Consider the following 15,341-nt stretch of genomic DNA (forward strand, 5'->3'; position numbering starts at 1 on the left):
GACAACCTTTCAGCACGGAACAAGGGGGAGGGAAGCTTTTTTCTTTTCTCTTCCCACTCACTTCAAGGACTCCTGATTGCACAGCAGGCTTAATTACCACACCACTAACTACAGATCTTTACCTGTGGCGACGGAGAGGAAAAACAATCTGTCTTGTACACATCTATCAGGGATGATGTTCTGTCACTATCTTAGTGGTACTTGCCTGCACCACTCAACAGTGCATGAAATTCTTCATTTTAAGAAACACCAAGGCATTCTGCTTTGCTGTGGCAGAATATCATAAAATCAATCACGCAGCAAGGGTGGACAGCCATGCTAAATACTGCCTAGTGCATCCACTAAGCAGGACACTAAGGGCAAAGTCTCTCCTTTTCACTATCCCTCCTGACAGCTGGGGGAAAAGAGCCCTAAGAGTCACACTGATGTAATATCCATGCTGGTCTCATGACTTGTAGGAAAGGTCACTGGAGTAGGCTTTCTGTTTTCCTCTCTGTGAACAGTTTCAATGTTACTTTAGTATTAAAATGCATCAGGCACTATTTAGGGTCCTTAGCTAATCCTAAAAAACGCCCTTTGCAGCACTGTAATGGTTCCTAAACCCATTACATTTTTAAGGCTCCTGATCAATTATTGTTCCATCAATTAAAATGTAACAACTCCACCTTTCTTAAACATGCAAAAGGGATCGTGTTTATCAAAAAAACCCTAAATAAAACAAGTTTCTAAATGCAGTTGTATTTGACATCTTGTATTCCACAAAAACACTGGTAGATTTCACAAAAGGCAGAAGACCTCTCACTTTCAAAACACAGTTCCCTCAGGCTGAGTCACACAGACCTCCAGCTTTAAAAAGAGGAAAAATCTAAAAATCCTCTTTATGACAACTCTGCATGAGAAAGCTTAATTTGCAGCTTTAGAGGAAGCTGGAGCACTGATCACAAGATTCTTCAGCATAATTACAGTCACAGCACAGCTACAGAGCCACAGGGACACAAGAAGCATTAAAGACCAAAATAATGGCATGAATGGAACAGCTCTGAATGTCACCACTGAGAGAAAGGCAGAGCACACCACAATCTCCCTTGCCCCAGGATTATAACTAAAAAATTTCTTAAACTTGTACCAGTGAGGTCTTTGATCTGCTCAGCTGAGGCTACACTGGGTTGTCTCTTGGAGAACTGAAAAAACTTACTCCAAGAAAATTTGCAACATACTTTAACAGAGAATTACTGAAGCATCATGTTTCTTACATGTACTTCTGCTCATCTCAGCACTGACATTGTTTTTAGGGTGGTTTGAAGCCAAATATTTTTGTTTGGCAGTGTCAGACTACAAATTTTCACAACAAGGAACACTGTTTCAGGACCTGTGCTGTGAAAGGAAAAGCAAATACCACTGGTCTACACGGTTCCTTTCCCATAAGCAGAGCATTTCTCACTAGAAAAGTGGAAAAAAAAAAAAAAAAGGTAGAAATTGGCAATGCAGAAAATATCCCAACTTTATTAACAACTAATGAACCTCATTTTTGCATTCACTTCAGGTTTGTTTTTCACTCCTAAAACGTAACATGAAACTAACTCGTAAAAGCAACATTGGGCAAAAATAATGAATTTGTTTTGTTTGTGCAATGGTAACGCCGTTAGTGGAATTCAGAAATCATTAAGGCTGGGTTAGTTCAGCATTACCAAATGAAAATTGTCTTCCTTTCATACTTTGTTCATATGTAGTTTCTTCTGATAGGAAAACCAAACAATATCATATTAATTCTTCAAAGTTTTCTTTAAAGAAAGCAGATTCAGCTTTCACAGGCCAAAAAGATAAAAAAGAGGAGCTCAGGTTAACAGAAGTATAAATTAATAACTAGGAATTATAAATACAGTATAAACATACAGCTAGCAAAAATAATGCAATATAACTTTCCTAAACACTTTACTACTTCCAGGGGACTTCAGCAACAGTGGAATTATTGCTGTCATTTGTTGTACAAGTTAGGACCAGCTACCTTTCTGAAGCACAGCTGCCAAACTCTTAAAAGCTTCTAAGAGATTAGCAAAATTTAAATGTTTCTATAATGCTGCAAGACAGTGGACAACATTTTAGCATTTTCTGTCCCGTTCCACAAGGCCTTCCAGAAGGGGAGAGTCACCAGCCAGAATGGCCACATCCACCCCAGCACCCCGCTCATGCCTCTATCATGAGGCCAGTCATGGGTCACCACCAAACCCACAGAGGAAGAACCAGCCACCCTCCCTCCTCTGCCTTGGCAGCCCTGCAGGGAGCAGGCAGCCATGGCCAGGGGTGCCTGGGGAAGGGGAGGCTGAAGGAAGGACCGAACGCACCCTCCGGCTGAGAAGAGGCACTGGCAGGTGGGGTTCACAGGTTGGGTTGTGCAGAGGCAGAAGACTGGGACTTTGTTGGGGATAAGAAAAGGCAAATGGTTCAATTGTGTTCAAGGAGACTTCCCAGCTGCTGGTTTGAACAGTGCTTCTCAAGACAGCTCACAAAAGCTGTGTCTGCTGACCCGCAGCCGGGGTGCTGCGCAGGCACCCACCACCCACATCATTTGCTGCTCACCACACTAGGTCCTGTTTAGTACCGCCTCTTGCTCATGGGGGAAGACCCTCAGCATCCTTCCCTCTGTGCTTCCTACTCAGCTCATTCCTCCACCTTCGCCATCCCCACCACTCCCTGCCTTCCAGCTCCAGATCTTGCTTCTGTCTCTGCATCTCCTGTGCTTCAACCACTCATTACCTTGTCCCACCCTCTCCTCCTCTATCCTCTTCTATCTTTTCCCACCAGTCCAAGGGCTTTTCTTCTTCCAAGGGCTTTCACTCCTTTGAGCCCTGAGCTTCTCATATCCAACCTCTTCTACACCTCAACAAGCAGAAGTGGGGGACAGAGGTAAGCTGGAGGACAAGATGGGCACACCACAACAGCAAGGAGACATGCAGGCAAGGCAGATAAGTGAGAAGAGGAAGGATTTGGGTCAGGAGAAGATTATAAGGGGTAGTAAAATACATGAGCACACAACAGAGATATCAGTGCATAGCTGCCCAAGTATACTCTTTATAGCCAACTTCTAAAAGCTACCGTAGACAAAATATCTTCCTAACTAGAGCTGTGTCCTGACCCAGTTCTGTGATGCTTAAGTACTTTAACTTTGCTTGTGTTAACAGCTGCATAATAAAACTAAGGGATCATATTTTACACTGGTAAATTATTCCCCTATTCATCAACTTGTCAACATCAAGGCAGAGCAAGTTACCCAGCCCACACTTCCTGTCCCTGTACGGTCAGTGCACCAAAGCCTCAAGATAATGTTATCCTCAGATAACACAGCCATTACTATTCTCACATGAGCTAGGCAAACATGTTAGGATTTAACTTTCCATCATGAAAAATTCATTTTAAATCCAGCAGACAGTTTCCTGATATTTCTCAGTATGTGGTGTTTCAAACACCTGCCCTAGCACCTGTGCTGCAGCTGCAACTAAGCGTGCACAGAGTGCAAAGAGCACAGGAGTTGTGTAGAGGGTAGTAGTATAAAGAGAAAAGTCTGTGGAAACACAGTACAAAGCAGAGACTAGGGTGATACCATCTACCCAGAAAGAGGTCCAGAGAGGACACTTGTCTACAGCCGTGATTGATGCTTTAAACTCAGCCTGGCCCATCAGGAGGTTTAGGAAGTGCTGCTAACAATCAAGGCAGTATTGCTATGATGAATCATAGTGGCATCAAGTTAATACAACTCATTGGATCCTAATTAAACCCCTCCATGTTGCTAATCACTCTGTGTATCTCAAGTGGTCTTTTGCAGCATGTCTGACTCCAGTGAGGGTGGGCCAATCAATTCTCTAATGAGTCCTCATTCCCGCAAGCGCTTGCACCAATGCTCTGTGGAGTTTCATGCAGGCACAGTACATAAAATTAAGGAACAAAAGCTAAATTTGGTTCAGTCTGCCTTTTTCTTTCCTTCTGATGGTGTAGACGAAAAGCCTGTCTACACAAACACACACACCAGCAACTCATCAAAATAAGTTTTGTAAAATCAAGCTTATCAAATATCTATTCTAGTGGGATTTACCTATATCCAGCTGTCTAATTGCTTCTTTCATCTTTCCACATGAAAAACAATACTTCTGCTCATCTCTTACAAGATTTGCTAGCTTAGGAAATTTACTCCCTTCCACAGAATTTGATCAGAGTGGATCAGTATCACTTATAAGACCGTGAAATATGCATTGTTCATAGCATGTAAGAGAGTATGTCCACAGGATGGGAGAGAACAGATTGGGGCAAAACTGGTATTTTCCTTCAAATTTCTTTTGCACTTGGCTGAAGTGCATTCACACTCGCCTTTTCACTACATATATATGACTTTCACTTCAAGTGAGTTAAGGCATTTTCTTCCTCCCTCCCACCCCCCCTTTTTACTTTAACTGAAGCACTAAATTAACATTAAACTTTCATTAAATCCAAGAGATCCTTCTGCTGTTCTTGCTGGAGTTAACAAGACCTTTGCCATTAAGAAAAATGCTACTGAGTAGAATCAGTTGTTTATGAGACTATTCTCTGTAAACCTAGCAGATTTCAGTGGAGCACCAGGAACACCACACTTTCCTTTCTCACTGGCTCCTTCCCATTCTACCCACATTTTCATACCTGTAAGTTTTCCCACTGGTATTTCTTTCCTGTACGCTTTGCTAACCTCACAAAACCATAATGTCTGTACAAAACTTTTCTATTGTTGAAGTATGCAAATTCTTCTAGCTTGATCTCACCAAATTATATTAAAGTCTTACAGCTTTACACAGAGTCTTATCCTAGGCATCTTTAGCTAAGGGTCGTGCTTGAAATTGACCTGTGAAGTATCAAATTAGCAATTTTGAAATATCGACCACATATCTTGCAGCTCAACTTTCCTTATCTCAGATGCATACTGCTGAGATCATGACCAAAAAAGGAGATGAAAATGTGTTTCTTTGCCACAGGGTGAAAACTCTCAGACTTTAAAGGTTTATAATTTATCTATTTTTGTCCTTCTTTTCAGAACTCATGTGTTTATGAACACTTGGGACATGACAGAACTATGAACACTTCAATTAAAAACTCTGCATGTTCCTGTGAGTACTACCATGCAGAAGTACTTCACACTGTCCATCAATACCAACAGTGATACCTATCAGCAACTAGACCTCCTGGAGTTTTTCTTAGTTACTAGTATCATGCTCTGATTTATATTTACTACCATGTTGACTGAGAGCCTGAATTAAACACAAGGACCCTATGATGTCAAGCCCAATTGAAACATTTAAGAAATAATGTTTTCCCCATCTCTTGTCTCCATCAGATCATTCATGTTTCCACTGACTTCTTGAACAACATCCTGCTTTCTTTTTGCTCTCTACCCACATTCACAACTCTCAAAACCAAAGACATTTCAAACACAATTCCTACATGAAAAGCTAAGGTGAGAACAAGTTCACTTTGAAGCCTTCTCCCTTCTGTCCCAATGACCCCAGGCTACGAGTTAGAGGAGTCTAAACATCCTTTGAAAGTAAAATCAGTGTTTCCATGCACATGGCACGAAGTGACAACCCGGGAACTTCAAACACCAACGCTGCCCTGCAGAGTTCTCTTTATCCATCATGTGCAGTTTATTTTGTACAGAGAACAGTTATTAAGACATTTTTATAGTAGTAAGGCCTGATGTAGTACTCATACTAAATATTCATGTCTGTTTTGTCAGACTATTAAAGCATTTAACCTCAAAATTCCCAGGTGGAAGAACTAAGAACTATTAAGTGTCTCAGAAAAGGAAACTGAGAAGTGTGATTTAGGAGACAGCAATGAAGTAAAGAGTTTGATGCTCAGGAAAGGAATAACTATTCATACAACTGAAAACATTTGTGGCTTCAACAGACAAGTCAGTCTCCATTAAAAAAAAAAAAAATAAAAATCTGATTATGGAAGTTTTCTCTGCTTCATAATTTAATCACAGCAACAATGCACCGTAAATTTAATTTCAGCACAAAGAAGTTACTAAGAATGCCTGTGCAACCTATGCAAGCCTATACCATTTTATAAAAAAGGACACTAAGTAGATTATATTTCACTTTTACAAGTAACATGTCACATTTCTTCAAACTCAATATAAAACTGTGTTCACTGTATTCCAAAAATTAATGGAAAATATCACCTTAACATTAAATTAGTTTAATGTGAGTTATCATAAAGTATTTCATCCTTTATTGCCTCTTCTTGCTTATATGGGAACATAATGAAGACTGACACTACATATTCCTTCTAGGTCTCACCTTAAAACTATGAACTTAACTAATAAAAAAAACCCAGTGAACCAAATCCATTGAAGTATGTAAGCTTTCAATTTCAAGTTAGATATATAAACATTGTAACAGTTCTGTATGCTGATATTTACAGTTCCCAGGAAATGAAACACTCACGGCACAAAACATCCATAAACACTCAGGCATCATGTGACAGATTGTAGCTAAATTTAATCATGTAAACAACAAGGGTCTATGCAATGGCACACTGAAGTAATTTCCACTTAATTTCAGTTTTATTGAATCTGTAAAGGTAATTATCTCTTAAACAAGGACTCTCTAATCCTACTGTTGAAGAAATGCACCAGACAAGACACATGTGGTTCCATGGCACACACCATTTTTGACTTTTCTTCAGCAAGAAACCAACCAGCTATGACAATACCTGTAGTTCTACTACTTATGGAAAAGGCTTTTCAAACCTACTTTAAAATGGCACATACTCAGCAATGATGCACACAAACTTAATTCCTGACTTTCAACATGCTCCCATCACAGAACAGGACTTGGAAGGTTACAGATGCCACCATTGTCCCTACTGCAGCACCCAGCTGAGGAGCATGGAAAGCTCCCCCAGGCTCCCAAGAAAAAGTACACTCCAGAAGGCTCCATTCAGCTAGAGGAAGCTGGGAGGCAGGAACCTGAACCAGGCTCACACTCCAAAGAACAATTCTCAGCTGTGACATGTGAGCCTTGCTAAGCGCCTGAAATCGAATGCGTTTTTGAGAACAAGAAGAGCTCAGCAAAAAACAGGAACTAGCTTTCCATTTACACACCTTACAGAAACACCAGATAAATCCAGTCTTTCTCCAGTGCCTTTAAAATGCAGTGTTAACATCTGTTCTAACCCCCAAGTAAGATTTTTCACAAATACGGCCTCGCTAAGACCATCACTACTCTCCTGATGAAAATTCACCCTCAATTTCCTAAATATCAGGAAGTCCCTATAGATCTACAGGAATGTGGGCCTAGCCAACCATGACTGTTTGTTATGCTGCTTCCAAAACCAAAAGCCATTCTGGTTCACTGGAGTTCTTCGGGGAGGCATATAGCTGCCTGTAGTGTCTCCTGCAGATATGTCCTTGGCAGCCAAAAAACCCACCATCTTCACACCTTTCCCAGCCCATGTTCCTCTCATTCTCCAATTCCATTACTTGTGGCACTCAAAGAAACTCTCTGAAGCTAGAAACCCCAAAACATGTAATTTCTCCATCCTGGCTGCCTTCTATGCAAAATTGAAGAACAGACAATTTTGGAGCTTATTTAGCGTACCTTCTACTTAAAATAAACTCTTCTCAGAGGACCTCACACTTCCCTCAAAAGCTGTGATGGAACTGAATCACACAGCCCAAGAAATGCTTCTTTCAAGAATGATAATTAACAAGTCTGTTGCTTAATATTCAATCTCTCAACTTCTAACTAGTTAAAAGGTGAAAACACCCCAACAATGATCAAATAAGCAGTACTGAAATAAGAAATAGGTGTATAAATAAAACAACAGAAGCTTTGTATGGAAACAGATTTAAGTTTCAAAGTATATGCTACAATGAACAACTAAGAACCAAAAAGACAAATACTTTTGGACTACATCTGAAGCACCATAACACAAACTCAGATTTAACTGACAGCAGACGGCTACATATCGGTATCAGTCAGATGTGCCTCTGACTGTGAAGTACAGGTCTATCTCAAAGCAGAATCTCCTCTCAAATTCTGACATGCACCATCTACAGTGTTATACTTCTGATACACACCAGGTTTTACATGTTGACACTTCACAAATACATTTTTATCCTGACAGTTCCTTTACTAGTTAACTCCAATGACAGATGACTGAAGCTAGGAGAGAAAGTGGTTCAGTTTCTCTGTATTTTTGGTACAGAGAGTAAAACTGGTGTAACCACAAGCGTTTGTATCCCTAAGCAAGTGCAATGCAAGGTCACAGCCAACCAACTTAACATCTTCAAAGTAGGAGAGTCACACTCCTCTTGGAACATACGTACTTCAAAGAGCAGATACCTCCCCACAACATGTGGAAATGTGCCCCACAGGAGAGCCGGCCAGCAGTGGCTCTCCTCTCCGCTCCATGAGACACCAACTGGAAGGATCTCACTATCACCTCCAAAGTCAACAGCAGCACATTCTCTGTGGGAATCATCTGGACTCAGGAAACAGCATGAAACACAACAGGGCCCCCACAAAACCTGCTGCTGTGCAATGAACGTGCTCCAGAGCCCTTATGTACTCCTTATGCATAAATCCAATGGGTCAAGATGTTCTATTTCAGTCTATCAACCAAAATTCTCTCAATAAGGAAAGCAACAAAGCAAGACCAAAGGGATAGTTGGTATATCTCCAGTGAACATGGAAATAATAATAATAATAAAAAAAATAAAAACCAAGCAATCAGTAAAAGTAATGAGGAACATACTAATATATATATTCTCATTAAAACAAGCAATGTGTGAAATCAAGAAATCCAGCAACTACCCTACTAATCACATTAGAGGAGCAACAAACCACTAATGTTTCTTCTTCCATGAGTTACTTCAAAACTTTCCAGTATTTTTTTTGCATCACTCAGAATCAACTTGGTAGAAAGCGAAAAAACAAAAATAGAGTCAATTCTACAAGCACAGGTTCAACTTTAGTTTTATTTCCTTCATACCACGAGCAGAGTCATTGTCTTCACTGTACAGAACAAAATAACTTACTTTAATTTTAAGATAATTAACAAGACTATTATACAGCAGTCTAGACAGACATTGTCAACTTAAGACCAAATTGCTTGAGAGGAGACTGGCTGTACAGCCACCACGGACTCATTTGGAGAGTGTATTTTCAGCCCGATAGATTTTATTCCCCCAATGCCTCATCAGTTTTGGGAAAAGCAATTCCAATTTCAAAACACAAACCTTCTCAGTTAGAACTTTCCTCCCCGTCTGCCTTCACTTCCCCCACTTCCCTCCCCACAAATGAGCTATTAATTCCTAAATAAATGGAACGAGTAGCACTTAACATCAGGAGCCACAAGGGTATGGAGGCTCCTATCTCCTGTTTAGAGGCCTGTTTAAACAGGAATTGAAAGACTAAATGCTCCAGTGGATTTAGGCCGACAGCACAGATCTGCAAACAGAGGTGCCTGACCTCACCAGAGCAGTCCCCAGGGTGACCCCAAATGAACCACACAGCCCCTGGAGAAGCGCTCCAGAGATAAACGCCATTTCCAGAAGTTTGTTATCGAGGCGCAACCGTCCGAACGCCCATTAGGAAGCTGTCCCTCGTGCCTCCCTCCTGAAACCACTGCTCACAACTTCTGGTTTATGTCACTGTCTGCGCATCTCCCTCACGCAACCAGAAGCAAACAACTGACCTGGCGCCCCGGCAGCCTGAGCGCTGACGTTACCTCACCCAAACATCACCACGGGTGTTTGTTTCACAGCTCACCAGCAGCAGCCACGACCCTCTCCAGGCCACACACCCAGACGGCAATGCCAGCTCTCCAGACCCACACCTCAGAGGCGGGGGATGCAGCAACACCTCTTCGCTCTGGGAGCTGCTTAAGCACCTGCCTGGCGAATGCCCTTTGATGTGCTGTTCCGTGTGTGCGCTGTACTGAACACAGCACGCACCAGGCGTCAGTCACCCCTTTCGAGGAGCGAGGCCGCCAGCCCCAGGGCCGGGGGCAGCCCCGGGCGGGCTGCGCTCCCGCCCCCGGCCCCGGCCCCGCCGCGGCCCCGGCAGGACGCGGGCTCGGCCTCCCCGCCTGGCCCGGGGCAAGCCGCAGGAGCGGGTCGGGGGGGGTCCCGACCCACCGGCCCCCCGCCGTCCCCGGCCCCGCTCACCCTTCTTGTCCATGAGCCACATGAAGAAGAAGCAGGGCGCGAAGCCGATGGGCCCCCAGAAGACGAGCAGGGTGATGTCCCAGCCGCTGAAGCCGAAGGCCAGGCGGGCCGAGTTCTGGATGGGGCCCCAGCTGTTCCACACCAGGCCCTGCGCGAAGCCCAGCAGCGAGAAGAGCAGCAGCACCAGCCACCGCCGCCCGTAGACGCGGCCCGCCAAGGGCGGCAGCCGCCGCACCGGGCCCGCCGGGCCCCCCGCCTGCGGCCGCCGCGGCTGCTGCGGTGGCGGGGCCGGCAGGAGGGGCTGCCGCTCCTCCGCGCTGCTCCAGCCCAGGCCCATCTGCGGGGCCGCTGCCCGGGGGGCCGCGCGGGGGAAAGGACACCCGGGCTTCCAGCCCCGAGCGCGGCGCCGCTGCCCCGGCCCGGCACAGCCGCATGCGCGGTCGGGCAGGGCCGGCGGCCGCCTCCTTCCTCCGCCGGCGAAGGGAGGAGGGAAGCGGAGCCGGGGAGGAGAGCCGGGCCCGCCGCCCGCGGGGAGCTGCCCGTGCCGGCGGGCGCTGCAGCCCCGCGGCCGGGGCGCCGGGAGCCCGCGGCTGCTGCTGCCGGCCGGCGGGGAGAGGAGGCTCGGGTGCCGAGGCAGAGCCGGGCTTGGCCGCAGGAGCCGCCGCTGGGCGCAGGGGCCGCCCGGGTGTCACCGGGGGGGACGCGGGGAACCCCTGCCCGGGAACTGCCGCCACCCGCGGCTCCGCCCCGCGCCGCGGGGCTGCCGGGCCGGGCTGCCCCTTCCGCCCGCCGGGGCCGTGCTGCCGGGGGAGGCCCTGCAGAGCCGCCCCGCGGGCAGGGCCGCCCCGCGGGCAGGGCCGGAGGAGCATGGCCGGGCCGCAGCGCTGCCGTCCCGCCGCGCCCGGTAGGTGCCCCTCGCCCCGCCGCGCTGCGGCCTAGCGGGGCCCGGCGGGAAGGAGCGCGGGGCGGGAGCGGGGCCCTGCGCGGGGGGGCCCGTCTCTCCTTCAGCTCCTCCGCCCAGGCTTTCCTCTCGGGCGGGGGTCTGCGGGCGCAGAGCCGGGCTGGCCCCCCGCAAGGACGGTGCCCTCCCGCCGGGGCTGCGCTGCTGCCGCCTCCCCTCCTTCCCGCGGGGGAAGGGGCGCGTTCCTGCTGCCCGGGGCGCGGAGCGGCTCTTGCCCCCAGCGGGGCGAGGGAAAACGGGAGGTTCGGTTGCAGCCTGCCCCGAAGTCCGTTCTAAAGGAGGTTCGGAATATGCCACCGTGCGGGCTACGCTCCCTGCAAAGCTTGTACCGTTTAAATAGCTCGAAGTAGTATTCGTTCCATTAGGTTGGGTGAGTATTTGCGTATCTGCCGTCTGCCCTTGCCAGAAAATTAATGGCTCGTGTGCTGCACAGTGCTTCAGCTTCCCTGAAAGAAAAAAAACCACCAAAGCACGAGGTACTTCAGTTCGGCTTGCTCAGGCGCCCTGTCCCGGAGCCTGGGAGCCGAGCAGGGGGATCCGCACGGGCTGGGCTCGGAGCCGAGTCAGTTTCCCAGCTCCCTTGCGGGGCTGGACAGCGAACGTGTGGGTTTCGCACGTGGGGCCCGTCCCGCCGAGAGCAGCAGGCTCAGGCCTGGGCTTGCCGTGTGCAACTGGAGTGACAAAAATAAAATACAGTGAAAACAGTGGACCAGGTTCAGATTTGATTGTGACCAGTGCGTATTCCAGTAGTGCCTTGGGGCTCTGAGTAAGATTAATTCCCTGTTTTACTAGGTCTTTTTCATACATTGCCACCTCAGCATAGTTTAGCCCATGCCAAAACGTTCCTTCAATTTACAATGGCTGTGTTACTACTATAATGTAATTGATTTGGTGGCATCGTGGCAAAGACAAAGTGCTGTCATTTGCAACAGTAAACAAAGTGGGGAAAAAAATAAATCTGTCTTAAAACATTTTTCAATTAGCTGTAGTGATTGTGGGGGTTTCTTGTTTGTTCTAGTGGCAGGAGACCCATCCAGAAATAAGGCAGGTGGGGCTTTGCAGTGTCCTTCCACTGCAAAACTTGCCTCTTACTGCCTGCACAGTAAAATGAAAACTTAAAAATATGCAGAATAACTCCTTGATAACTTACCCAAGCCACCTCATCTTATGATGGGTTTAAAGATATTTTGACTGTTGCATGAGTCATCAGGAAAGAGAAATTTCTGAGAAACAGCAACCTAAGAAAGGAGCTGTCAACGTAGGCTCAGAAAATCTAGCATTAATCACTATTGACTTAATTATTATTTAAATAATTTATTTTAATTGCTCGGTTTGAAATTGCTCCATCTTTTCATAGCTTCACAACCCATATGTGCATCTTTCATTCATGGCCTGACCTTTTCTATTCCAGCTATTTAATTAACACAGTGTAATATTCTGTGTGAATTATTCTTGTTTGCAGGATATGGTACCATTTAAATTTGTTAATGTAAAGGAGCAGTGCATTGTTGATAAACTGTTGGAAACCAAATTAGCTTTATCTTGCAGCTAGCTGATTGCATTATTTCACTCATGGGTATAATACTTCTCTAAATATGCTAATTTCACTCTTTTCTCCGTGTGGTGACATTTTTACTGTTCTCGTTACTGACATTTGTAATATTTGGGGTGGGGAAATCTTTTCTGGCTTTAACCTCATTATAATGTCACTAAAGAGATTTGAATATTATCAGATGAAGCACACATATACTCAGGCAAGTGGAAAGGTTATTTTGTCTCCTGGCCCAGAACCTTCATGCCTGTAGCACAGCTTGGATGGACTTCACTGTGCCTAGATCCAAAACTGTGACACACAAGCCCATCCAGTTACTAATTGCATTACCATGAGAGCATATCCATTGGTAGGTGCCTCCATTTCAAACCTAAAAGCTCTCAAGGTGGTTGTATCTCCATGTTTATCTGCATGTGTCCAGCCTAAGACCCTCTGGAATCCATCTTACGAGGAGTTGGTGGCCTCGAGCTCTGCTAGACCAGTGGTTATAGATAAAAACTTTATAGCTGAAGCTGTTATTGCTGCCAAATGCTCATCCCATCGCTGAGGCAGGCCTGGCCTTGCTGATCCACTTATGAGTTAGCACATAGACTGTGCTGATTTAAGCCTGGCTCAGTAAGATAAACTGAAGACTTTGACAGGTGTGTTATAACATTGAGGCATCTGAAGAGTCTAATTCAGCTTAAACACATCAATCATGTAGTGGTTGAGCTGAGTCTAGGAGAGTATCTCCCCCATGGTGCAACCCCCAGTTCCTAGCACATTAGGTAGCGTCATTTTGCTTTCTCCTAACAGCAGGTTTTTGACAGATTTTCTCTCCAAGTTACTTTCTTTAGAGAGAATCAGTGAACTCCAGCACCCCCTTGTTTCTTACACCTCTCTCCCAACAACTCCTAACATCATGTGTACAATCTTTACGTCCTCATGCCAACTCATAGCTTGCAATCTGAGGAGTAGCAATGGATCACATAGCCTCTGAAGGCTAGAGGTATATTGGCACAAAATGGACAGGACTCAACATTCATTCAAAGATTCAAGAGTGGCATTTAGCCAATTCTGAATATTTCTTCCAGCATCTAAAAAGAGGCCTCTTTTCTAGGTATTTCCCTCAACTTCTAGACTTGAGCTGGAGTTGTGACAATGTCGTTTCAGAGCTGCCATAAACAACAGTAGTGAAGCAGGGAGATGTTCTCTTCTTTACACTCCCTGTCTTGAACAACAGCTTTGAAGGTGAGCCTGTGAGGTGTGAACAAATCTTGTTCTTCCCTCAGCAAGTTTTGACATCCTTTCCTTTTAGTTACTTAGGAAGAAAAGTTCAGATCAGCTCTGTTTTGGGCTTGGTTTGGGCACCTTCCAATCTGTGTATTCTGTACATGTCAGCATCTTTTCTCACCTTTCTTTTTTATTGAGTGGCAGATAGACTTCCAGCTCTAACGTCATACAATGATTGCTTTGTATTTCAGGAGGAAAACAGTTTTACAGTGCTTCCTTTTTATTTTTTCTAACAACAATAAATGAAAATACAAACACATCTTCAGCTTATAAAAGCTGAAGAGTTTTATTCTTAAGTTCAAACATCAATATTATCCAGTGGGCACTTATTTTTACCTTTGGATTGCAAGCTGTGTATATCCACATTGCAAAGTAGGCACTGTAACAGAGATAGTTTTAAGGCTTGTGGTGAGCCAGAGCAGATTGCAAAGTCCTTTAGGGAGATGTGGGGTAGCTCCTTGTATTTGTAGAGTCTACCTTTGTGATTGGCCAGTGAAAGACATCTCACCAGATTCACTGTAGACCACACTTTAGGTTCTTCACTGTCTCTCTAAAGGAATATGCAAAAGTCACACTAGACTTTGGCTTTGAATCCACTTAAAGCATTTTCTACTCCCATTTCTGCTTGTTCTTCCATTCATCACTTGCTTAACAATGAACATGTAGATGATTATTGTATCTTTGAAGGGGAAGTGGAAGCTGCATGCTGTCTTTCATCCAAGCTCATTTTGATGGATATTTCCCTACCTCACTTGGACAGCTCCGGGTCTTAGATATTTTGGAGCGGTATTGTTAGAGCTCCAGCCTCAGCAGTCTATGGTCCCTGTGTTCTTTCTTTCATTTTATTCAGGGCTACTCTCTGCAAGTAACTGCAAACAACATTTATAGAGTATTTTGCATGCCAAAGTTGTGCTAGGGAAATCCAGTTTCAAAGAGTGCCTTGATAACTTGAGAATGATGGAAATGAACTGAGTGACAGGGCAGGGTGAAAATCTCCACCAGTCTGCTTGAACTGCCTCAATGCAGACCACACTCTCTCCGGTGCCAGCAAGAAGAGCTAGTCATATTGCTCCTGGTATTGGTCTGTCCATCATGTCTCTGGTGAACATTTCTCATTTCTGATCAGACTTTGTCATTGTTCTCCTATTTTTCTTACATCAAAGCAGCAAGGAGTAACTTAATTATTGCTCTGATGTAACTAATGATGTAGGCATTAGGGAGGTTGTTTCTGTTGCTATGGCTAGTCACACTTGGCTGTCATACAATAGGTATGCCATGTGCTCACCAGGTGAATCTTCTCAAGATCTTCTCTGGGTAGGTGTTTGGGATCAGGTCCATTTGAAGACACGATGCTCACAAAA

The 15,341-nt window shown here is 45.3% G+C and overlaps 2 protein-coding genes across 3 annotated transcripts in view; one reads left to right on the plus strand and one right to left on the minus strand.

The window, feature by feature from the left end:
• SLC49A4 (solute carrier family 49 member 4) overlaps positions 1 to 10,928 on the minus strand; it is a 71,763-nt gene extending 60,835 nt beyond the window's left edge. Inside the window, exon 1 of the mRNA XM_051624243.1 lies at positions 10,196 to 10,928. Coding sequence (XP_051480203.1) covers positions 10,196 to 10,532 — 337 coding nt within the window. The 5' untranslated portion in view covers positions 10,533 to 10,928. The remainder of the gene's footprint in view (positions 1 to 10,195) is intronic.
• A 16-nt stretch (positions 10,929 to 10,944) lies between these two features.
• The window catches only part of HSPBAP1 (HSPB1 associated protein 1), a 36,348-nt gene continuing 31,951 nt past the window's right edge, over positions 10,945 to 15,341 (plus strand). Inside the window, exon 1 of one of the 2 annotated variants that reach the window (XM_051624239.1) lies at positions 10,945 to 11,099. In XM_051624239.1, coding sequence (XP_051480199.1) covers positions 11,063 to 11,099 — 37 coding nt within the window. In that variant the 5' untranslated portion in view covers positions 10,945 to 11,062. Of the gene's footprint in view, positions 11,100 to 11,182; positions 11,527 to 15,341 lie in introns of those variants that run through there. The other variant, XM_051624242.1, reaches the window with a different exon arrangement.

The sequence above is a fragment of the Apus apus genome, chromosome 6 (assembly GCF_020740795.1).
Source record: "Apus apus isolate bApuApu2 chromosome 6, bApuApu2.pri.cur, whole genome shotgun sequence".
NCBI lineage: Eukaryota > Metazoa > Chordata > Aves > Apodiformes > Apodidae > Apus > Apus apus.